Source organism: Lactuca serriola, chromosome 8, assembly GCF_051521515.1.
Source record: "Lactuca serriola cultivar US96UC23 chromosome 8, Lser_US96UC23_V15, whole genome shotgun sequence".
Classification (NCBI taxonomy): domain Eukaryota; kingdom Viridiplantae; phylum Streptophyta; class Magnoliopsida; order Asterales; family Asteraceae; genus Lactuca; species Lactuca serriola.
In genome coordinates, this window is record NC_136415.1 from 228,839,925 (window position 1) to 228,866,715 (window position 26,791).

A 26,791-nucleotide genomic window follows, 5' to 3' on the forward strand; every position below is an offset into this window, starting at 1 on the left:
GAGTTCTCTTACTTAATCAGAGGTGTCGAATTCCCTATGCCATGGGGTCTATTTATACTGGTAGACTCCTTAAGGGTTACAACCTAAACCCTAATTGGATAATCTTCTCTTAAGGCTATCCAAATCCATTCCTAGATAAGCATATGGACGAGTTTAGCTTTCCTAAAGCTCTTAGAATCCGTCCAAACCATATCCTAATGGATTTACAGTCTAAAGCTTAACTATCAAACAATTGACAGTTTATACCCCTTTATTTAATTAATCTCTTTAAGTCACCAAATTAATTCTAATTAATTCTATGACTTATATTAATCAAATAACAAATATATATTATTCATTATATTATTCCCATAATATATTAATAATATTTATTCTCTCTTAATAAATCATCCTATCAAGTTGCTATGGTGAAGGCAACCCAAAAGGACCATGCACAACCGGATATAGTTACAGCCTTAGACACTATTCCAACAGTCTCCCACTTGGATAAGTCTAGTAACTATACAAGTACAATTCGGTTTGCAATCATAGCTCTCAAAGACGCTGTCAACTCTGATCTAATCAATCTTGTCCTTTAGATAAGGGAACGTACAGTCCTCTGTTAGATATCATGCTGACAATCCTATGGAATGGTTAGTCAAGCATTTAGGTTTCTCGATCTCTGATTTATTTGACATAGAACTTAATCGAACACATCAATTCAGTTCTGACCGGGCCCGGCACATAAGTCAAATCAAATCATCGAGCGGCCGAGATATCGCTTTTACCTTCTTAGATAAAAGTTACAGATAAACTTCGACTTATATGCATTTACTTATTCATTTACCAACTATACACAACAATACGTTTTATAACATCAAGTTACTGATGCGTTTTCGTATTATCAATGTACAATCAATTAACAAATAATAAACCATATATCTAGGTTTTAAGACTATATGATATTATCGTCTTGCGATCACCTTTTATATCTTATTCCATAAGGTGATTCCAGCAAGCGCGGGTTTATTCCAATGCTCAAAACTAGTTCATAAGCACTCATGAACGTTGCAGCAATCCTTTGCTATGTCTAACACCATTTAGACATTCTACACACCAATTCATGACAATCTTCTTTCATATCTACTTCCAATATATAAATGATTGTGGACCATTTGAACAATTCTATTATTCCTAATAATTTCAATTATTCTGGAAGTCAAAACATGCAAAGTGAAACAATAGCTAAACAATTAACATAAGATAGTAACATTACTCATAAATAAAACTCCTTTATTTAATCATCAAATGTCAATTACATTTATCTATTACACGTTTCTAATACTATCTAATCTATGCTAATATCATCCTTCAGCCCAATACTCCTAGCATGCTGCAAGTGCTTAACCCTACTCAGTCCCTTCGTAAGCGGATCTGTTGGGTTATCTTCTGATGATATCCTCTTAACTACGAGTTGTCCTTCTTCTACACGATGTCTAATAAAGTGATACTTTCTGTCGATATGTCTTGATCTACCATGATCCCTCGGTTCCTTGGTTAAGGCAACCGCACCTTCGTTATCACAGAAAATCTCCATTGGCTCCTTTATGGCAGGTACGACTCCAAGATCACTGATGAAGTTCTTTAGCCATATTGCCTCCTTCGACGCTTCGCTCGCTGCAATGTACTCTGATTCGCACGTTGAATCAGCTACGGTTTCCTGCTTGGAACTTTTCCATGTCACTGCTCCTCCATTTAGGGTAAAGACCCAACCCGACTGTGAACGGTAGTTGTCCCTGTCGGTTTGAAAACTGGCGTCACTATACCCTCGCACCTTCAAGTCATCACTTCCTCTGAGGACTAAGAACCATTCCTTCGTCCTCCGAAGGTACTTAAGGATATTCTTCACCGCAATCCAATGCGCTTTGCCAGGATTCCCTTGATATCTGCTAACCATGCTCAAAGCGAAGGCTACATCAGGTCGAGTACAAGTCATAGCGTACATGATTGAGCCAACTGCGGAAGCGTATGGTACTCGGCTCATTTCTGCTATCTCAGCTTCGGTACTCGGACTTTGAGTCTTACTCAATTTGACATTACTTTGTATCGGTAGTTCTCCCTTCTTTGAGTTTTCCATACTAAAACGTTTTAGTACCTTCTCTAAGTAAGTATTCTGACTAAGTCCAATTAGTCTCTTACTTCTTTCTCTTACTATCCTTATTCCCAAAATGTAAGAAGCCTCTCCGAGGTCCTTCATAGCGAAACACTTCCCGAGCCAGGACTTTACCTCCTGCAGAGTCGGGATGTCGTTTCCTATGAGTAATATGTCATCGACATATAGAACGAGGAAGCTTACTATACTCCCACTGGCTTTGACATATACACAAGATTCGTCTTCGCTTCGTACAAATCCAAACTCTTTGACTTTCTCATCGAAACAAAGATTCCATCTGCGAGATGCTTGCTTAAGTCCATAAATGGACTTCTCAAGCTTACACACTCTATCCGGATGCTTCGGATCCACAAACCCCTCTGGCTGAGCCATGTAAACATCCTCAGCCAACTTTCCGTTAAGGAAAGCGGTCTTGACATCCATTTGCCAAATCTCATAATCATGAAATGCGGCAATTGCTAACATCACTCTAATAGATTTAATCTTCGCAACTGGTGAGAAGGTCTCATCATAGTCTACTCCGGGAGTTTGAGTAAAGCCCTTCGCGACCAATCGCGCTTTATATGTGTGTACGTTCCCATCCACGTCGGTCTTCTTCTTGAAGATCCATTTGCACCCAACGGTCTTACGTCCGGGCACGTAATCAACCAAATTCCAAACTTGGTTATCATACATGGATTGGATCTCGCTATCCATTGCCTCTTTCCACTTTAAAGACTCCGGGCCTGCCATGGCTTCCTTGTAGCTATTAGGTTCATCTAGTGTACCATCACTAATATACGTGTCCCCTTCGGTAGTAATATGAAAGCCATAAAACTGGGGATGAACTCTAACTCTATCGGAACGTCTAAGAGGTAAGGATTCGTCAATTGGTTCAACCGGAGTTTCCTCCTCGGGTTGAGTGCCAGCGGTAGAGGTTCCTTCATCCATCGACTCTTGAATCTCTTCAAGTTCGATTTGCCTCCCACTGTCTCCTTGGCTTATGAGTTCTCGCTCTCGGAAAACTCCTCTCCTCGCAACGAAGACAACATTGTCCTTCGGTCTATAGAAGAGATATCCAAAGGATGTCTGCGGGTAGCCGATGAAAATACATCGCTCACTTCGAGGTTCAAGCTTGTCGTGAGTATCTCGTCTTACGAAAGCCTCGCAACCCCAAACCTTGATATGTGCCAACGAGGGAGCTTTCCCTGTCCACATCTCGTGAGGTGTTTTGGCAACCTTCTTAGTAGGGACTCGGTTAAGGATATGGGCGGCAGTCTCTAAGGCATACCCCCAAAAAGAGATTGGTAGTGAAGCACGACTCATCATAGAGCGAACCATATCCAATAAGGTTCGATTACGCCTTTCTGCCACACCATTCAACTGCGGTGTCCTAGGAGGCGTCAATTGCGAAACTATTCCACACTCCTTGAGATAATCGTGGAATTCAAGACTTAGGTACTCTCCTCCTCGATCGGATCGAAGCATCTTGATTTTCCTGCCCAATTGATTCTCCACTTCATTCTTGAACTCTTTGAACTTTTCAAAGGTGTCTGACTTTTGCTTGATTAAGTAGATATACCCATATCTACTATAGTCATCGGTAAAAGTCACATAGAAGCGGTTCCCATCCTTCGTGGTTGATCTAAACGGTCCACATACATCGGTATGTATTAAGTCCAATAGACCATCGCCCCTTTCACAAGTACTCGTGAAGGGCGACTTAGTCATCTTTCCAAGCAAACAAGACTCGCATGTGTCATCTTCCCTAAGGTCGAATGACTCCAACACTCCATCCTTTTGGAGTTGGGCTATGCGTTTCTTGTTGACATGTCCAAGACGACAATGCCACAAGGATGCTTTATCCATACTAGTGGAAGAATCAATATTCAAAACATCATTTCCAAAGTCATCAACAATCATAACAGTTTCATATATTCCATTACATGGTATAGCTTCAAAGTAAAAGACACCATTTAGATAAGCCAAAATAGAACCATTCTCATTATTAAAAGAAAATCTAAAACCTTGTCTATATAAACCATGAAATGAAATGATGTTTCTTGCCATTTCTGGCGAATAGCAACAATTGTTCAAATCTAAAACTAAACTATTCCTAAGCACTAAGGAATACACTCCAATCTTGGTCACAGGCGACGATCTTCTGTTCCCCATGATTAGATTGATCCTTCCTTGCTCCACATCCCTACTTCTTCTTAGTCCCTGCACATTAGAACAAATGTGATAACCACAACCGGTATCAAGAACCCAAGAAATAGCATGATTAGAATCGTTAGATTTGATTGTATATATACCTGCGAAAGATGGCTTGATCTTTCCTTCTTTGATTGCTTGCAGGTAATCCGGGCAGCTTCTCTTCCAATGTCCTATCTTGTGGCAGTGGTGGCACTCTGCCTCCTTCGGGTTAGAGCAGGGCTTGGCGGGATCAACTTTGGTCCCACTAGAAGAGGCACCATCTCGGGCTTTCACCTTGCGATAGTTCTTCGATGAAGCTTTCCTCTTCTTTCCCTTCCCTTGTCCAATAGCCAAGACAGGAGCAGCGGGCGGATTGGGAGTAGGTGCAACAGACTTGTCTTTGAAGTTGCTCTCAGCAACCCTCAAGAGACCTTGGAGCTTGCTTAGGGTGACCTCTTCTTTGTTCATGTGGTAGGTCATCCTAAATTGGTTGTACATCGGAGGTAAAGAGTGAAGCACCATGTCAATCGCCAAATCCTCACCGAAGTCAACATTTAACTTGCGAAGGCGGTCGACATACCTTTGCATCTTTTGCAAGTGCACGGTAAGAGATTCTCCATGACCCATCTTCGCGGAAATCATGTTAGTGAAAATCTCGTACCTCTCTTGTCTCGCGTTTTGGTGGTACCTCTCCAATAGGTCTTGGTGCATCTCGTACGGGTACATGTCCTCGTAGGACTTTTGGAATTCGGAGTTCATGGTGGCGATCATGATGCAATGTACCTTCGTTGCATCTCGCTCATGAGTTTCAAAGGCGGTGATTTCGGCTGGAGTAGCGATTTCGGTATTGATTTTCTCGAGCTTCTCATCAAGGACATACTCTTTGTCCTCATAGCGAGCAATGGTGCGAATGTATCTTATCCATTCGCTAAAGTTCGTTCCATCGAAGGTGACCTTTTGGCAAAGGCTCATCAACGTGAAAGAACTAGCAGCAGCGTTGTTTGCGTTTGACATCTACAATTAGAAAAGGACAAAGATAGATTAGAATAAGAATCCCTAATTATCACCCAATAAGAAAATTAGGGCTAGGATCCAACAATAACATTTACATACTAGAAAAGGGATGCCGTAATCTAACATGCAAATAAATTGAAGGTAAGTGAATGACGATTCACTAATTCTCCATCACAAAACTTAAACTATTAGTCCTAAGTGTTTTTGAGAATTTCTAGGTTCGGATGAGATTCATTGAAACTATTCAATGGCATGTTTAAATCTCGATATGCCCCTCTTGTTTGTGACTGGGATACCGAGGATCACAAAGCGGGTGTGAATTACCATGCAAATTCACATGGCGCCTTCATTGTAACAATCACCTATTCGATGTGCCGGTAAACCACACACGCTCCATCGAACTATGATAAACAACGAATCACCCTTTGCCACCTTCGCTTAGAACCAATTAGTGTGCCGGTAAACCACACACGCTCCACCAACATCTTAGCAAGGTGCAAAGTGTAATTTCATGGGATTGCATCAATTCACTTTTCCTAAAGTAACTAGGATTGGGAAATTTTAAAATATGTGTAGTTACTTTGTATTTCTTATTATACTTTTAATGAGAGGATGAGGTTGCCCTATCCTACCCGTTCGGCTAACGACCCTCCACCAATCAAGCAAGCGGTGGGTGTGAGTGTACACCCATTAAGCGCCATTTTATAGGCCGCAACCTTATACCCACCTTATAGATCGGCTTCGTGAATGAGGCCTACTAACGGTAAGACTAGCATTTAGTTATACATATATATATTATTCTAGTAATATCATATTAGTATAGGGTTGTATTTTAAAACTTTTAAAATCTAGGGCTTGAAATTTAAGTTGTCTAAATTAAAGCTTTTAATCACAAAAGTAAATTTCAAAACATGAGGGTAGGTTTTAAACATTTAAAACATGGAGGATCAAATAACAAATAATTCCAATTAACAATTAATATCCTAATTATCTATATTTGATTTATTCAAGATTTCTTTTTAAGATAATTACCAAAATAATCAAAATAATCAATTAATTATCATATAAGGAAATTAAATATTTAATTAGTTGATAATTACCTTTAACTAGATCAAGATAATAGTTATATTTATCAGAAATACGAATTAATATTGATCTAATTAGTTTATGGTAAGTTAAGATAAGATAAACACAAAGAAATCCCGAATCTGGCCATTCCTGACGCCTGGACTCGCCGAGTGCACAAAGGGACTCGCCGAGTCAGGCCTACTCGCCGAGTCCACTTTGAGACTCGCCGAGTCCATGACTCAGAAACCAAAAAATCGAATTTTGCAGGTTTGTTTCAGTTAATCAAGCAACAATTTACAGAAAACCAAGCTAGGCTCTGATACCACTGATGGGTTTTAGCCATAAGAACTTTCCTATGTGCGCATGCAAAACCCTAATGCTTGGATCTAGGCTTTCTAATAAACATGCTTTGAATCCAAGACTTCTAATTACTAATTAGGTTAAATAACAACATTAAAACAGATCTAGAATCATACCTTTGAGTTCCTTGTTGATCTTGAGGTCTTGGAGCTTCTAGAGTCACAAATGTCACGCCTCTAATGGCTTACAAACACCAAAGCAAGGAGGATGATTTGGGAGAGAGGAGAGGGGAGGAATTTCGACCAGAGTTCTCTTACTTAATCAGAGGTGTCGAATTCCCTATGCCATGGGGTCTATTTATACTGGTAGACTCCTTAAGGGTTACAACCTAAACCCTAATTGGATAATCTTCTCTTAAGGCTATCCAAATCCATTCCTAGATAAGCATATGGACGAGTTTAGCTTTCCTAAAGCTCTTAGAATCCGTCCAAACCATATCCTAATGGATTTACAGTCTAAAGCTTAACTATCAAACAATTGACAGTTTATACCCCTTTATTTAATTAATCTCTTTAAGTCACCAAATTAATTCTAATTAATTCTATGACTTATATTAATCAAATAACAAATATATATTATTCATTATATTATTCCCATAATATATTAATAATATTTATTCTCTCTTAATAAATCATCCTATCAAGTTGCTATGGTGAAGGCAACCCAAAAGGACCATGCACAACCGGATATAGTTACAGCCTTAGACACTATTCCAACAGTCCTCCGCCCCGGAACGTTTCCACCATCGGTTTCGGGGTGTGACAAAAACCCTCTAGGGTCTTACTCCTGGTGCCATGAGAACCCCCACATGGTCTTAACTAACTGCCATGGGAACCCCCACATGGTCTTGACTAACTGCCATGGGAACCCCACATGGTCTTAACTATCTGCCATTGGAATCCCCATATGGTTTTCACATATGTATATAACACATTGACATCACATTCATAAATAACCACTACAGCTAAATAACATGGGCCAGCCTTGGTGCCTTCGACCCATTGATATGGTGAGAAGACTCACCTCAATACTGGACAAGAGCCGACTAGGTTTGAACTCCAAATATTAGCTTTACACAAACCCTAAAACAACAACAAGTCCTTAAATACAACTCCAATGCCCCAAAACCCCTTATAGGTTAAACTTGGTCAAAGACTAAAGTCAAAAGTCAAAGTCAACGACCTGAGTTGACTCAACTCGCCGAGTTGTTCTTCAACTCGTCGAGTTCACTAATGAACTCACCAAGTTGGCCAGAAATCCAACCTCTTTATGCATTAAGCTACTTCCATCGAATCCAGGGACTCCTAATCTTAGATCTCTTCCAAAATGATGTTTAGAAGGGTAAAGTTTCCAACTTTACCCTTAAGAACCATCCATAAAGAGCCAAAATCAAACCTTAGGCTCATTAGAGTGAGTCTTAACCCATTAAGCCCTTAAACTCTCAAAACATAGTCCTAAAACACAGATTTGGAGTCCAAAGGTTGGTAAGTTACATAAAGTTTCCAACTTTGCATCCATGCAAGCTAGAAATACACTCTAGATCTAAATAAAGGCTTAATAAGGGACTTATTGCATGAATGGGACCTAGAGACCAATAAAGTTTGCAACTTTAGTCTAAGAGAAGTCATGAAGGGGCCAGATCTAACATAATTACCCCTGAAACCTTCAATATCTTGGACACCCCAACCAAAATCCCAAATCATGCTAAAACTTCAAACAAAGAGATCTAGATGATAATAAGGCATGGTGTCGACTTTATACCTCAAAATGGCTGCTTTTGATGAAGAGTTTCATGATATAAAGTCCTCCTTCTAAGCTAGGCACTTCCAACTTCAAAGCTCTTTCCAAGGAATCACCAAAATCAACTTTCCAAGCGTACCACAACCTCACACACTCAAACTTGCAAGGAGATACACAAATCTAGGGTTTCTGGACAAGGGTGGCTGGTAAGGAGGCCAGCCGAGGGGGTTAAGGTCCTTTAAATAGGGTGCAACACCCTAAAATTAGGGTTTCTTCCCAGCTGCCAACTCGTCGAGTTGGGACACCCTGACTCGTCGAGTTGGGACATCCTGACTCGTCGAGTTGGGTCATTAAAACCCGCAGCTACAATCCTTCTCTACTCGGCGAGTTGGAGCTCCCCAACTCGTCGTGTTCCAACAGAAAAAAAGTAATTATTAAACGAATGATTTATACCTGAACCGAGCGTTACAAAAACCATAGGAATCATTCGTGTAACTTACTCCTTTCTTTTTAAGGCATTTTACTTTGAAAAATTCAACTCAATTATTAGGTTTATAGCATCTCACTTTCATTTGTTTTAACTGTGAATGTACTTTCAAGTGGGTAACATTCTTAAGGCACAATGTTCTAAGTTGAAGAAGTTAAAGTACGATGTTATAATTAACATCACAATATGAATTAGTTAAACTATCAATAATCAACATGTGTATGTTTTTTGTTATCATCTGTTTTATTTTAATTTTTCAACATGACTTGGTTTGAAATGTTATTTTCTACCTAATAAATGGAGGTTTTTTACCACATGTCATCACGTAATTCAATATGCTACATGATATATATTTTTTTAATTTTTTCAATTTCATTTAAATTCACTTGACAAATTGTGGTTTTTTTTGGTTTTATTATTAAATTATAAAAGAATCTAATCTAAAAATATAATAAAGAAAATAAAGAAAATTAAATGTCTTCATAAATTTTCACGTAATATGTCAATTAATGTATTAAATTCAATTTAAATTCAAATCAACTTTCTTAATTGCAAAACATAATTTTTGGCTAATCTCTTTTGAATTCACGATAATTTGCAGAAGCCTTGCAAAAATTAGTTCATTCACAGCTAATATTGATATTTTTCCAAATTCAGTTTTGTAAATATTAAACATGTAATGCTTAACAAAATATATTAATTTAAAAAAACTCGTGTATTACACGGGTCTTACACCTAATATATATAATAATTATAAACATATTGACCGTGGTTTCCACATGTATAACCTAGTGCAATAATATATGAAGTGGTAGATCCTTTATATTTATAATATATCGAGTCATTTTAGTCCATGTTCTCTCTATTGTGTACTCTTACTTCCTATTAACGGTCGACTTCTTTAGGCTGTTGGGTGTGGGCAACATGTTATTACATGTTACCACACCCAAAAGGTGTTACATCATCATCCCAGTCATAAATGAGTGTTATAACACCAAAGGTGGAAATGGGCAACATCAAATAACATGTAATAACACCCCTTATTTTCTATATTATTTATTATTATTTTTTTGACGTTTTTAGTTTCTATATTTTCAAATTTCTTTTATTTTTTTATTTATGTCATAATATTTATAATTATAATATAAATTAAATCTTAAATTAAAAATAACATTTAAAAACTAACGATAAAAATATAAATCCTAAATTAAAAACAACATTAAAAAATTACAGCTAAGGATAAAAACACATTTAGAAAAACACATTTCAATCTAAATTACTCGACTTCACTGCAATCATAGATATGATCTGTCAAGTCTTCTCGAAGTTGTTTGTGTTTTCGTCGGTCTTGAATATCAACGACTCTATGTAAGTATTTTGGTATCCCTGGGTGAAATTGAATGTGTCCAGGTTTCGTAGGTGAATACCTCGCAATGTTTCTTCCTTTATTTTCAATCACCATGTTATGCATAATGATACATGCATACATAATATCTCGTAGTTTGTCCAACTCATATGCTTGTGTCACATGTTTAACTATGTGTCATTTTGCTTTCAGAACTCCGAAAGCACGTTCCACATCCTTACGTGCTCCTTCTTGTCTTCTCTTGAAAAATTTATTTATTAGTTCTATCAGGTGTCGAAATGCCTTCACAAACGTGAAATATGTTGGATATATTCCATCCGTGAGGTAATACCCGAACTTATACTCATGACCATATACTGTGAAAGGAGCATCCGGTGCCTTTCCTGTCAAAAGGTCCTGAAATATTGGTGACTGATCAAGAACGTTTACGTCATTGTTCGAACCTGCTACTCCAAAAAAAGCATGTCAAATCCATAAGTCTTGTGATGCCACAGCCTCTAATACTAACGAAGGTGATCCAAGATGACCACTTGTATATTGACGTTTCCACGCCACATGATAACTTCTCCATATCCACTTTGTGCAATCAATGCTTCCAAACATTCTCGGAAAACCATGTTGTTCTTCATGTGTCACATATAGTTGTTGTATGTCATTCAATGAAGGTTTGCGCAAGTATTTTTCACCGAAAGTTTCCATAACACCTCTCGCCAATGTATACAAACTTTCTCGTGCAGTTCGCTCTGACATTCTCATATAGTAATCAATAGAATCGGGTGATTCCCCCAAAGCCATAAGCATGATTGCAACAACAAATTTTGCAACCCTGTAAAGCTTCTTTTACCTCTCGCATTGTACCTCAGTTGGAAGTATTCATACCTAAATATATAATAAAATTTTCAAACAGCTTTTTAATAATATAAAGAACGTATAATAAAATTTTAAAGCAATTATTTAATAATCTAAACAACATATATTAAGATAGAAAATAACTGTAATTACGTTACTTGCTTTTCATTGCATTGACTATTCGTTGAAATACATTTTTCCGCAAACGAAACCTTCTTTGAAATTGTTTGGTTGGTAGACACAATTCTCCGCAAAATAATCGTGTACTAGACGTCTATGTCCCTCTTCACGATCTCTGTTCAACGCCGCACGTCTGGTCAGTAGTGGAGCTGGCTCTGGCGGTATCATGTCGGTAACATACTGATACATCATACCCACAAACATAACATCATCGTCGATATCATGATTGTATGGATGAAACTGATCAAAAGGTTACATTTTTAATAGTGTAATAGAAAAAAAAATGAAATTAAAAGGATCTTATATATGTTGAAAGGATTTGTTGGGTTTGGAAAATAAAATGAAGATAAAAAATGTGGTGTATTTATATTAATAGTTTTTTTTTTTTTTTTTTTTTTTTTTTTTTTTTTGTGATTGTTTGCAAACGGTCAGATTTTTAAACGTTCCAGCCGATCGCATTAGTTGTTTCCTCCCGTTACCACCATAACGTAAATTAACATAACATTATGTCATCAAGAAACTACCTTGCAATCTCTGGGCACTGGAAATGTGTTCCTGGAATAACCACATTTGTAAATGTTTATGGTCCCCAATCTACCACTGATAAGAGGGCATTATGGTCTGAACTCATTACATTAAAAAACGGACACTCGGGTACCAGGGTCTTTCTTGGCGACTTCAATGCAGTGAGATTCGAGCATGAAAGGTTCAACTATGTCTTCTGTAAAGCAACTGCTATAGACTTCAATCGCTTCATTACTGAAGCTGATCTACACGAATTCAATATGGGTGGATCGAAATTCACATATTTGCGGGATGATGGTTTTAAACTCAGTAAAATTGACCGCTTTCTGGTATGCTCGAATTTTATTAGTATTCAACCACTCTCATCGGTTATTGCTCTTGCTAGGGATCACTCTGATCACTCTCCACTCATATTGAAACCTTCCAATTACAATTTTGGCCCTATCCCATTCCGATTCTTCAATTCTTGGTTACTAAAGGATGACTTCAATGTGATGTTCAAAAATACGTGGGAATCCTTTTGTGGATTTGGCGCTCCCGATAGATTCCTCGCTGCTAAACTAAAAATTTTAAAAAATGCCATTCGAGACTGGACCAAGGTGAAATCAAACACGGAGCATTCGATATTAATACAACTCAAAACAAAGGTGGAAAAATTGGAATCGATTGCAGAATTTAGACTACTCACGGAAGTTGAACGAATATCTTGGAGGGACGATAAGAAAAAAATAATGGAGCTTGAACGACTCAAGAAGTTAGATATGCAGCAAATGGCCAAAATAAAATGGGCCACAGACGGTGATGAAAATACCCGTTTCTTTCATGGCACCCTCAAACAAAAGAGCAGGAAAAACAGAATTCACGGTCTTAACATCAATGGTGAGTGGATTTCTGATCCCATAGTAATAAAATCGAAAGTTTATAAATTTTTTGCGAAGAAATTTCATGAGCGTTGGACTCATAGACCCAAGTTCATCAATCACAACTTCAAGCAACTCTCCAATGATCAATCCTCGTTTCTTGAGTCATAATTCTCAAAACAGGAAATTAAGAATGTTGTTTGGTGCTGTGAGGGGGGGGGGGGGGAAAGGCGCCTGGAACTGATGGGTATACCTTCAAGATTTTAAAAGCAAACTGGGATGTGATCAGTGGGGATATAATTCGATTTGTAAAATACTTTGAATCCACTGGTTCTATTGCCCCAGGCTGCAATTCCTCAAGTATCACTCTCATCCCAAAAGTGAATGACCCACTGTCTCTAGGGGATTACCGCCCTATTAGCCTTATAGGGTGCATGTATAAGGTGGTGGCAAATCTATTGGCAAATAGATTGAAGCAGGTGATTGATTCAGTGGTTGATAAAGTGCAATCTGCATACATCCAAAACAGATTCATACTCGATGGCCCCCTAATAATAAATGAATTATTATCTTGGGCAAAACAACAAAAAAAGAAAATCTTTCTTTTCAAAATTGATTTTGAAAAAGCGTTCGATTCAATAAATTGGGGCTACTTGGATTCAGTTATGGATCAAATGAATTTCGGTCGCAAATGGACGAGGTGGATCACATGTTGTTTATCTTCATCCAAGGCATCTGTTTTGGTTAATGGGGCTCCAACGACTGAATTTCCAATTTCCAAAAGGGTCCGTCAAGGAGATCCATTATCTCGATTTCTCTTCATCTTGGCCATGGAAGGGCTAAACATTGCCATTAGAAGCGCCTGTGAAAAAGCACTATTCCATGGGGTCAAATTACCTAGAGATGGTCCCTCGGTCTCCCATCTATTCTACGCTGATGACGCGATATTTTTTGAGGAATGGAACATTTATAGCATCAAAAACTTATCCAGAATTCTCAAAAGCTTTCATATATCATCAGGGTTAAAAGTAAACTTTTTTAAATCTCGTATCTTTGGTGTGGGGGTCTCAAAGACAGAACTGTCAAAAACAGCCCAGGTGCTTGATTGTCTGCAAGGTGATTTTCCATTCACATATTTGGGAGTCCCAGTTGGGGCTGACATGGCGTTAAAGAAGAACTGGAAACCAATTCTGGATAAATTTTCCTCCAAATTATCGAGCTGGAAAGCCAAATCCTTATCGTTTGGAGGTCGTCTCACCCTCATAAAATCAGTTCTTGACTGCCTCCCTACATATTACATGTCCCTCTTCAAGGATCCTCAAGGAATCATTGATCAACTTGACAAGATCAGGCGTAGATTCTTATTGGGAGGTGGAGAACTCAAAAAAAATACACTGGGTTGATTGGAAAACTGTTACTGCACCAAAATCAGAAGGAGGTCTCGGTGTTGGCTCCCTACTTGCTCAAAATATCGCCCTATTGATCAAATGGTGGTGGAGGTTCATGAACGACAAGGGCAGTTTCTGGAAAGAAGTCATCATGAGCATACATAACTTATACAACAAACCTGCAATATATATTGCAAGGAAAACAACAAATGGGATTTGGTGCGATATTTCGAAGGCGGTGAAATCCATTGAAAAGCTACATATCGACCATAAGGATATTTTTGCTCTCACTCCTGGTTTGTAAAGTAACATTTTGTTTTGGAAAGACATTTGGTGCAGTAATATTCCATTTCATATCAAATTTCCTCACCCGTTTGCGCTAGAAACGGTTAAAAACTGTCGATTGGAGGATAGATTTTCTGGTATCGGGTTTTCATGGATGTGGAGACACGAACCAACAAGCGATATTGAACTGAAGGAACTGCTGGAATTATATTTGGATATTGGTAATATGACCATTGAGAAAAATTCCAAATATGGTTTCAGATTCATCCTTAACCCCACAGGTGAATATATTGTGAAAATAATGAGAAAACTATTGGAATCAAAATTGATTCCATTCAAAGGGCCGGCAATTTGGTGGTCTAAGCTAATTCCTTTGAAAGTAAGTGGTTTCATATGGAGAGCTGTGTTAGGAAGGATTCCAGTGGCAGATACTTTGGCAACTAGGGGAATTATCATCCCTAATAATCTTTGTCCCCTATGTAATAAGGAGACAGAAACGGTGGATCATATACTTGTTACATGTGAGTATTCTAGGGAGGTACAATATTGGATACTTAAATGGTGTGGAATTGAAAAGAGTGGGTTCAAAAATGTGAAGGAATTCACAGATTACGCGGCTACCTGGGGAATTTGTCCTAGGAAGAAGTTAATACTAAACATGGTGTTTCACTGCCTCATCTGAAATTTATGGCTATCTAGGAATGATAAGATTTTCAAAGGAATTGGTGTGCATCCGGCGAAAATTGTAGACAATATTATCTCTCTCTCTCGTATGTTTAGTGCAAGCACAGAGGTGGACTTGGTTGTGGGAATTGGATCGAATGGAGTGTATCGCCTTTCGTTCATCTCTCAACTTAATTTAGTCTTTTTTCCCTTGCTTTGTTTTTCCTTTTCTTGCTCTGTTTGTTCGTAGTGTTAACCTTTGGCTTGCTGTAGCTTCTTGCTATTTGCCTCCTTTAATGTTATTTGCCTTTTCTAAAAAAGATATATTAGGTCCTTATTTATTTATTTATTTATCAAATCGAGTTAAAGAGGCAACTTTTGGACACATACAGAGAAGGTTGCCATTTGGAAATCCACCGAGCATGAGGTCACGTGGCTAGTGCCTGGTTCGAATGTCAATTTACTGTAATACCCTTACGTTTTCAAATCGAAGAAAATTCCATCACGCGTTCACGCGCCCACCACTGCTACGTTCACCTTCTGCTTCTCTTCTTTCCTGCAGGTTTACGTTACCACCCTCAGAAATCTCTCTCTCTCTCTGCATTGTGCTTTCTCTCTCTAAAACTCCCCACAATAGTCATTCACAAGTTTGTGATTTTGACTTCAATTACCAGTACAGATCCATATGGCCACAAGGCAGCGTCCTCCGCCGTCAGCACCGCCGCATCGTTCACCGGCACGCAACGCATCTGCTGAAACCACCTACAACATAATCCCAATCCACAACCTTCTCGCTGACCATCCGTCCCTTCGTTTTCCGGAAGTACGCGCAGCCACCGCTGCTTTACGCGCCGTTGGAGACCTCCGTAAACCACCTTTTGTTCCATGGCAGCAACACTACGACCTTCTGGACTGGCTCGGCGCCTTCTTCGGTTTCCAAGCCGCCAATGTCTCAAACCAACGCGAACACCTTGTCCTCCATCTCGCCAACGCTCAGATGCGACTGCAGCCACCGCCGGACAATGTTGACACCTTAGATCCCTCCGTTCTCCGCCGTTTTCGCCGTAAACTTCTCAGCAACTACACTCACTGGTGCTCGTTCATTGGCCGGAAATCTAACATCTGGATCTCCGACTCACGCCGCGAATTCTCCGCCACCGACCACCGCCGTGAGCTCCTCTACGTGGCGCTTTACCTACTTATTTGGGGCGAGTCCGCCAATCTACGGTTTATTCCTGAATGCCTCTGTTATATATTCCATCACATGGTTATGGAATTGAACAGAATACTCGAAGATTACATCGATGAGAACACAGGTAGGCCTGTTTTACCTTCCATATCAGGGGAAAATGCCTTTCTGAACCGTATCGTTACGCCAATTTACGAAACTGTTAAGGCTGAAGTAGAAAACAGTCACAATGGAACCGCACCACATTCAAATTGGCGAAATTACGATGACATTAACGAGTATTTCTGGAGTAGAAGGTGTTTCGACAAGCTAAAATGGCCAATCGATACCGGAAGTAACTTTTTCGTAACAACCAGTAAAGGTAAAAGGGTCGGGAAAACCGGATTTGTCGAGCAGAGATCGTTCCTGAACTTGTTTAGGAGCTTCGATAAGCTATGGATCATGTTAATTTTGTTTCTACAGGCTGCAATTATAGTTTCCTGGAAAGATCATCATCCATGGCAGGCGTTAGGGGATAAAGACACTCAAGCTAGGGTTCTGACAGTTTTCATCACTTGGAGTGTATTACGCTTCATACAATCTCTTCTCGATGCTGGAATGCAGTATAAACTAGTTTCTCGAGAAACATTATGGCTTGCCGTTCGTATGATTTTGAAGATCGTCGTTTCCGCCGCCTGGACCATCATTTTCGTGGTGTTTTACGTCAAGATTTGGAATCAGAAAAACAATGATCGCCGGTGGTCTGCCGCTGCTAACAGGAAAGTCGTGACTTTTCTAGAGGTTGCTTTCGTCTTCATCATCCCCGAGCTTCTAGCCCTAGCTCTCTTCGTTCTCCCATGGATTCGCAACTTCCTTGAAAACACAAACTGGCGAATCTTTTACATAATCACATGGTGGTTTCAGAGCAGAAGCTTCGTAGGCCGTGGACTCCGTGAAGGTCTAGTGGATAACATAAAGTATTCTCTCTTCTGGATCTTCGTTCTCTCCACCAAATTCATCTTCAGTTACTTCTTACAAATCCAACCAATGATCCAACCCACAAAAGATCTCTTAGACCTTCAAGATGTCACATACGAATGGCACCAATTCTTCGGAAACAGCAACCGATTTGCAGTTGGGCTTCTCTGGTTACCTGTGATCTTGATTTACTTAATGGATTTACAGATCTGGTACTCGATTTACTCTTCCATTGTTGGAATGGCAGTTGGATTGTTCAACCATTTGGGCGAAATCCGAAACATCCAACAACTCAGACTCCGATTCCAGTTCTTCGCAAGTGCAATGCAATTCAATCTCATGCCTCAAGAACAAATGTTAACTTCACGAGGCTCTCTCAAGACTAAATTCAAAGACGCTGTTCACAGATTGAAATTAAGATACGGGTTCGGGAGACCTTTCAAGAAACTTGACTCCAACCAAATCGAAGCACACAAATTCGCGTTAGTATGGAACGAAATCATTTCAACATTTCGTGAAGAAGATATAATCAGTGATCATGAAGTTGAGTTACTCGAATTGCCTCAAAATAGTTGGAATGTTAGTGTGATCCGTTGGCCTTGTTTATTGTTATGCAATGAACTGCTTCTTGCTCTTGGTCAAGCTAAAGAATTGGTGGATGCCCCTGACAAATGGCTTTGGTATAAAATGGCGAAGAATGAGTATAGAAGGTGCGCTGTAATCGAGGCTTACGATAGCGTGAGACACTTACTGCTCACGATAGTAAAGGTGAACACTCCCGAACACTCGATTATCTCAACTTTCTTTCAAGAAATCGATAACGCGATCAAAATCGAAAAGTTCACAAAGACTTTCAACATGCATGCACTTCCGAAAATCCACGCAAAGACAATCGTTCTTGTGAATCTTTTAACAAACCCCACGAAAGATTTAAACAAAATCGTGAACACCCTCCAAGCATTATACGAGATTTCCACACGGGATTTCTTTAAAGATAAACGTGGTATGGATCAATTGAAAGAAGACGGATTAGCCCCTCACTTGTCAGAAGCCGGGCTTCTTTTCGAGAATGCTATCGAATTGCCCGATTTGGATAACGAAAGCTTCTATCGACAAGCGAGACGGTTTCACACGATTCTTACATCCCGGGATGCGATGAACAATGTCCCGGTGAACCTCGAGGCGAGACGTAGGATCGCGTTTTTTAGCAACTCGTTGTTTATGAACATGCCACATGCTCCACAAGTTGAAAAAATGATGGCGTTTAGTGTCTTGACACCTTACTACAATGAAGAAGTCGTGTACAATAAAGAACAACTTAGAACCGAGAACGAAGACGGTGTTTCCACTCTTTATTATTTGCAGACGATTTACGCGGATGAATGGAAAAACTTTTTACAAAGAATGAAACGCGAAGGGATGAAATCGGAATCAGAATTGTGGACGGATAAACTCCGCGAGCTTCGAATGTGGGCATCGTATCGCGGTCAAACACTCGCCCGGACCGTACGAGGAATGATGTATTACTATCGCGCGTTGAAAATGCTCGCGTTTCTTGATTCCGCCGCCGAGATCGACATCCGCGAAGGCTCCCGGGAGCTCACCTCCATGAGCCGCCAACACCGTGGCGGCGGCAGTGGCGGTGATGACGGTACGGTTTTCATGAAATACACGTATGTCGTCGCGTGTCAAATCTACGGCACACAAAAGTCGAAAAAGGACCCACACGCGGATGAGATTTTGTATTTGATGAAAAACAACGAAGCGTTACGTGTCGCCTATGTGGACGAGGTACCCGGGCGCGACAAAACCGAGAAAACCGAGTATTTTTCGGTTCTCGTGAAATACGATCGGGAATTCGAAAAAGAGGTCGAGATTTACCGGGTGAAATTACCCGGCCCGTTAAAGCTCGGGGAAGGAAAGCCGGAGAACCAAAACCACGCGATAATTTTCACCCGAGGAGATGCAGTTCAAACAATCGACATGAACCAAGACAACTACTTCGAAGAAGCGTTAAAAATCCGAAACCTTCTAGAAGAATACCGACAATATTACGGTATCCGTAAGCCAACAATCCTAGGAGTCCGCGAAAACATCTTCACGGGGTCCGTTTCGTCGCTCGCGTGGTTCATGTCGGCTCAAGAAACAAGCTTCGTGACATTGGGCCAACGGGTGTTAGCCAACCCGTTGAAAATCCGTTTACATTACGGACACCCAGACGTGTTCGATCGGTTTTGGTTCATGACACGTGGCGGGATTAGCAAAGCTTCTAAGCTAATCAACTTAAGTGAGGACATTTTCGCAGGGTTTAATTGCACGTTACGTGGCGGAAATGTGACACATCACGAATACATCCAAGTTGGCAAAGGACGCGATGTCGGATTAAACCAAGTTTCAATGTTTGAAGCAAAAGTCGCAAGTGGAAACGGCGAACAAGTGTTGAGCCGGGATGTATACCGGTTAGGCCATCGGCTCGATTTCTTCCGGATGTTATCGTTTTACTTCACAACCGTTGGATTCTTTTTCAACACCTTGATGATTTCTTTAACGGTTTACGCGTTTTTGTGGGGCCGGTTGTATCTCGCGCTTAGTGGAGTCGAGAATTCCGTGTCCCGTAACGCAAACACAAATACCGCGCTCGGGACGATTTTGAACCAACAGTTTATCGTCCAACTCGGGATTTTCACCGCGTTACCGATGATAATCGAGAACTCACTCGAACTCGGGTTTTTATCTGCAATTTGGGATTTTATCACAATGCAATTACAACTATCATCGGTTTTTTTCACCTTCTCGTTGGGCACCCGGGCGCATTACTTCGGGCGGACGATTCTCCACGGTGGAGCGAAATACCGGGCAACCGGGCGGGGGTTTGTTGTCGAGCACAAATCTTTCGCAGATAATTACCGGTTATACGCGCGTAGTCATTTCATAAAAGCAATCGAGCTCGGGCTAATTCTCACTGTCTACGCGGGATACAGTCCGGTTGCTAAAAACTCATTTACTTACATCGCGTTAACAATCTCAAGCTGGTTTTTGGTTTTCTCATGGATTATGGCTCCATTCATTTTCAATCCTTCCGGTTTCGATTGGTTGAAAACGGTTTACGATTACGACGATTTCATGAACTGGATATGGTTTCGCGGGGGTGTTTTCGTAAAATCCGAACAATGTTGGGAAAAATGGTGGGATGAGGAGCAAGATCATTTACGGACAACGGGTATTTTCGGGAAGGTGATTGAAATCATTTTGGATTTACGGTTTTTCTTTTTCCAATACGGGGTTGTTTACCAATTGGGTATTGCGGGGAATAGTAAAAGCATCGCGGTTTATTTACTTTCTTGGATTTATATTTTGGTGGCGTTTGTGATTTACTCGATTATAACATACGCGAGGGATAAATACGGTGCTAAAGAACATATCTACTATCGATTGGTGCAATTTCTGGTTATAATTCTCGGGGTGTTGATAATTATTGGGTTGGTTGAGTTTACAGAATTTGAGTTTCTTGATTTGTTAACGAGTTTGTTGGCGTTTGTTCCTACTGGTTGGGGGTTTCTTTCGATTGCACAAGTTTTTAGGCCGGTTTTGGAGAATACTAGGATTTGGGGGACAGTTGTTTCGGTGGCAAGAACTTATGATATCATGTTTGGTGTGATTGTTTTGAGTCCAGTTGCGTTTTTGTCATGGATGCCCGGGTTTCAATCGATGCAAACAAGGATTTTGTTTAATGATGCGTTTAGTCGTGGGTTGCAGATTTTCAAGATTATTGTTGGGAAGAAATCTAAAGCATGAGGTAAATTTTATTATTTTGATAGTGTTTTACAATTACTACTATACTTGTTGAAGTTTTTCACATGTGAATTTTCTTTATGTTTTGTGTAGGAACAACTTTGGATTAGATACATGTGTAAAGTGTAGTTTCGTGGATTTTCAGTTATGCAAAAAGATGTAAGTTTGTTTGTGACTTTTTTGCATACTTTAATCTTTAAGGGACTATTTTTGTTTACAAATGAAAATAATTGGTTGATTTTTGTGAAAATGATTTGCAGGTTTTTGAGGATTGACATGAAGGGGAAGTAAATGATATGATAAAATAGAGAATTTTGTATGTTAGATTAACAAATATTTTTATGCATGTCTTTTGTTTTTATGAAAAGTATGTTGGCTTACTGATTGAATGGTTTTTATGCTACGTAGACACCAAAAAATATCTATTCATACAACAGTTTTGGTCCGTGTGTTTGTTCAGAAAAGGTATTTTCTTCAATAGTTTCCTAATTTGGATCAAAACTAAAACTTTTGAACAAACTCAGGGAGCAAAAACGAAATATTTACATGTGAATATTGTTGGTTGTTTTAAACTTATCGAACAAGTACTGTTCAAACATTTTATTTGCTTCTTCGGTTGGATCTTCCTTTTCTGAGGTAGTTGAATTTATGTTTGGAGGGTGGTAAACTGCTAGAATCAGTGTCCTTCAAGGGTAAAACCGGAATTTTCTGAGTTGATTTGACGGTTGGAAGGTTGTTTAACCAGAAAAAAGACACTTCTACCCCTGGAGGCAAATTGATATTATCAAATCGGGATTGAATGCTCAAGTAATGAGACTCATCGTCTGACTCAAGAATCTCAAACATTATAATCCCCATCATAATCTAAATCAAAATCATCATCTACATCATCCCCATTATCCATCATCTCATCATCATCATCATCATCATAGTATGGCATATCTGAGTTTAGAGATCCAGATGTGCCAGCTTCACTAGTAGGCTGCATAACATCAAATTAGCAAATTCTAGAAAAAAAAAATAGTAATCCAATTGAAAACAAATAAGTACGATTACAAATTTTGATTACTGTGTTTCATATAATATAATAATAGTTGATTAAAAAAAAACACTATTGAAAATTCGATTGCCCATAACAATTTGCAAAAACGAAGGCGTTATTAAATGTAGGTCCACATGAAAACGCATATTTGTACAATTTTTATAAATTTTCCAAGTGTTACTCGTTTGTTAATTTGAAGGGCATTAATTAAGTAAAACAAATGACCTAATTAATTGAACATCTGTGACTATATATACCTCTTCTTGTTTAACGTTCCTTACAATTGAATTATCGCACTCCATCATATCGATTTCAACTTCCATAGCAAGTGGTGTAATCAAATCAAATAAAAACCCTGGAATTTAAATAGAAAAACGCCAGGGAATTCTAAGAGGAATTTCAAAATTCCATTATTCGGAGAAAGGAGAGAATTTATGGAAGCGTGGGTTGAGTTCTATTCGCGCTCCTCGCTAACCTACGCATGCAGCCTAGCGGCGCTGATTTTTCCCCCATTGCTTGCTCACCAATCTAAACATGTACGTTTACTATTTTGTGCAACTAGTGTGTGTTTGGCGTGTGTTTTTAATTCATAGGGTAGACATCAATTAGGATATATGTTGCGTCGGATATTTTTTTCTGTGTCTTAATTGATTCTTTCGTGTGTGTATTGGGTCGGGGAGATATGCTTTGGTGTGTGTATGTGTTTTCTTTGATTGAAACATTCTCACAAGTGCAGGTAAACACATTTCATTTAAGCTCATCTTAACCAGAAGGTCGAGGTGTTGTTGTTGGAAGTATTGACCAAATTGCCCCTATCAATGGGGTGGCGAAACCATTGAAGCTCTCTACCAGGCTTGATGCATAGAGAAATAGTGTTATTAGTTGCAACCTAGGATCATGGATATGCAAATGTTGGAGACTAGTTCTGGTCCAAAAAGTACCCCTAATGGGGGATGGGATAGCAGTAAAGTCACTTGTCGTTGTTTTGCATATAGGTCATGGATTGTCTGCTCCACAAAAAATTTGGTTTTAAGGAAGTCCTATACTCTTGAATATACCAAGGCAAATCTAAAATTGGTTTTTTAAATTTCGGGGCTGTGTTCTTTTGGTGAGCCCAATGATACATCACTCCATGTCTGTCATCAAATGGTATGTAAATTGCCCTTAAAAGAAAGGTGTTACTCAATAGGCCTGATAATTGGGTTGAGTTCGGGTTGGCGGGTCACGGGTTGACGGGTTGGCGGGTTGGAATTCAGAAACTCAACCCAACCCATATAATATATGGGTTGGCGGGTTACGGGTTGGAAACATTAACCCAACCCAACCCACTTAACCCGTATAAGTATATGGGTTGACGGGTGTTAGTGGGTCGAACCCAACCCATATAACTCATTTTAAGATGAAATTGAAAAATCCAAATAAAATAAAGTCTAAAAGTCATAAACATTAAACATAAATTCATAAACATCCAAATAAAATTGTAAAAATCAAAACATTCATGAAAAGTTTCAAGGATACGATAAATAGAAAATAATAGTATAATATCATCTTAGATTGTTAAAAATTAAAATAAATAGATAATTAAATATATTAGGCGGGTTGGCGGGTTGACCCGCGAACCCAAACACGTAACCCAACCCAACCCAACCCATTAAATAAACGGGTTGTCGGGTTGGTTGGTTGGCGGGTCAGAAATCTCAACCCTAACCCGCTTATTTTCGTGTCGGGTTACGGGTTGGGTCGAGAGTTGCCACCCCTATTACTCAATGTTGGTTGTTGCTGCTGTGGATCTCCTAGTTACCCTCTCCATTAGACACTAGTTACCTCTTTCCGTCACTTAGATATTACCCATCAAATGTATCAAGTGTTTGGGTGTTGATTTTAAATTCCTATGTATTTTCTTTTGTTTTTATGTATTTGTTTATTTTCTGTAACTTCCCAACTTCTAGTTGGTTCTTTTTAATAATTATATTTATTGTGGCGTTTACAAAAAAAAACTATTTTGTGCAAATTCTTAGATTTTATTTTATTTTATTTATTATTTTTTTTAGTTTAACCATGGAAATAATATATTTTTTTGTTTTTATTTTCAAAACACCACTATATAAAACTTTGAATTATGTACAAACCAGTGTAAATTACACGAATTATGTGTATTTTTGAAGTAATTTATGTGTTTGGTCCATATTTTTATTATTTATTTATTTATTTATTAACTCGGATCATGCCAATATATGTTTTTGTCACGTTGTTGGTCCTTGCCTCATATAAAAAAACTATTTTACCATTTACCATTTTTTTAAAATGAATATTAAAATAATATAATCCATAGGGACCTTTCCACAACCCACTAATCTCTCTCTCTCTCTCTCTCTCACACACACACACACATACACACACAAATTAGATTAGAGGTCCAAATCAACATGAACCATACCTCGTCCATGGGAACTTAATATGTTTATCTCTCCTCCATACCTATGAAACTTATATATTCATCTTCAAGAGAGGTATAATATTCTCATCCTTATCATCCCGGGCGAACTATATCTCTCCCCTATCCATGCGTACGAACTCTAGTGTTCGTTTTGATGGATTAATTCGATCCGATCCAATCAAATGAATCCATATTGATTTTGGTTTTCAAAATATAGATCTGAATAGTCTAAAGTAAACTTAAATTCAATCCAAATCAACCAATGGTGTGTTTGATTTGGCTTCTAATCGGGTCGAAAGATAGACTGCATCCAAAAGAATCCAATTGACATGTTTAATTTGGCTTCTAAAATGTTGGACTCAGTCCATGAAAGATCACTGATTTGGTCCCCTCTCCAACATTGAAGGTCAAGGACAAACATTGGACAAAAAGCGAGAATTCCCATTATGGCCTAATCCATTGTCGCCTCTACATAACAAAAACGGAAAAAAAGATCGATTTGTATAGTTGTAATAAATCGAATGTATGAAATGAAATCAGAGTATGCATCAATCAAGAACACATAATCGTAAATAAAATTTGTATGACTCAATATATTGCTTCTGGAAGATAAGAGAAAGTTTTTAGAGTAAGAACTGTAAAAGCCCAAAAGTCACTCTAACTCTAGTACCTATCACTTATCACCTATTTATAGGGACTATAAAAGCATACAAAAAAAAATACACAAGGGCTTATACAATAACACTTCGATACTAAGACACGCCCTTATGCAAACATATAAGACTGACTTCGACACTAATACATAACTAAGGACACTTCGACACCTCACACCTAATTTCGACCTCAACATTCTCCCCCTTTGTGAGCAGTGTCGAATCCTAAATCATTAGCATCTAGATATCTTGATGTAAAACTCTTCAGATTTCCATATACCATAAAATCGATTTACGAACCTCAACTTTATCACCTTCTGAATTCTTCTTGCAATTATTGATACAATCTAGTAAATTCATATACTGAGAGTTCATATATCTTTCCACATCTTCAACCTTGAATAAGAACTTTGTAATCTTGTTGTTTTTATTCTTCCCAAAAAAACAATTCCCAAGGGTTTCAAACAAATTTCACCATCATCATAATTCTTCAAATTCTTGGCACCTTTCAACAAGGACTGTGGGACAGTGATTTGTTTTCCCATTATAAGTGCAAGCTCCACATTTGTCATAGCAAGATAATCATAGTAAGTGTCTATGAACAACTTTATGTGAGCAAATCCAAGTAGAAAATCTTCTTTGTTGCTCAATTGAAGCTTCGAAACATCTGTACGTTTCAAAATCTTAGTAACATTGATGAATCATTGAGATTCATTAATGGAAAATTTGCTACTGAAAAATCGAAAGCAACATTGTTGGCTCGGGCAGCATGAATTCTGAAATTCTGTAATACCCCTTCGAATAAAACATCCTTTGAGATATTCAGAACTTTCACTATCTTCACCAAAGACCAAATCTCTTCTTCTCCTTTTCCAAGAACAACATGGAATCTGAGCTTCAATCTTTTATATTCTTCCTTATCTTCAAACTTATCAACAATTTGGTATTGAGCAGAAATGAACATTATTTCGTTGATAGGAAAATCCAACTGATTAAAATCAGAGTTTTTGATATCAAAGCTCTTTTTAGGAACTTTAGCGAATTCATGTGTAACACCACTAAAACAGAAGCTTCAATTGTTTCATAGCTGTAATGTTTTGATGGATCACCCTTATCAAGACCACCAGGATCATTCTCTCTTTGTCGAAGAATACTTTGAATTTTTTTTGCTTCTCCATTTCCTATTCTAAAGCCAACCTCTTCTCTTCTGCAGTTGGTTCAATCAGGATACCCTTTCCTTTTCCATTTATTTCTTATGTTGACTGAGGTGGCTTTGAACTTGATCCACCAACAAATGAACCAATAAAAACACCTTTAGTTAAAGGCTCGAAATCATGGTTGTAGAAGTAGTTGTTGTAGATACTGGAAATGAAGTGGGAATCTGTGTGCTTGATACCTTACAAACAACTTTGCCTTGATCCGAATCCTTTGATGCACCAACACCCTTTTCTCCCCCTTGCACCCATGTAGAAACAGGTGGGGCAGCCGTGGGCATCAAGTTAACCAAATTCATGAAAGGATCAAGATCAACCTTCAAGCGAGACTCCAACGAAGAAAACAGTTGTGATAGAGATTCTTGAGAAACGGAAGATGAAGGAGGAATAGTAAA

At 38.8% G+C, this 26,791-nt stretch overlaps 1 protein-coding gene, 1 non-coding gene and 1 pseudogene across 3 annotated transcripts; all 3 read left to right on the top strand.

Moving 5' to 3' along the window:
- The first annotated feature begins 14,603 nt into the window (after nt 1–14,603).
- On the top strand, nt 14,604–15,131 carry LOC145067918 (uncharacterized). The gene has a single exon (XM_079014943.1). The coding sequence runs from the start codon at nt 14,604–14,606 to the stop codon at nt 15,129–15,131; it is 528 nt and encodes a 175-aa protein (XP_078871069.1).
- Nucleotides 15,132–15,658: 527 nt separating this feature from the next.
- LOC145070225 (callose synthase 12 pseudogene) lies at nt 15,659–21,439 on the top strand (annotated as a pseudogene). The gene is made up of 3 exons (XR_013689865.1): nt 15,659–21,054; nt 21,144–21,209; nt 21,311–21,439. The product of XR_013689865.1 is annotated as a callose synthase 12 pseudogene (transcript).
- LOC145071742 (small nucleolar RNA J33) lies at nt 18,763–18,842 on the top strand. Its single transcript, XR_013690750.1, has one exon. It is a non-coding gene; the product is annotated as a small nucleolar RNA J33 (small nucleolar RNA).
- Nucleotides 21,440–26,791: the final 5,352 nt, after the last annotated feature.

Coding starts and splice junctions, on each gene's coding strand:
- LOC145067918 (XM_079014943.1), top strand. CDS start 14,604: ATGTGGAGACACGAACCAACAAGCGATATTGAACTGAAGGAACTGCTG.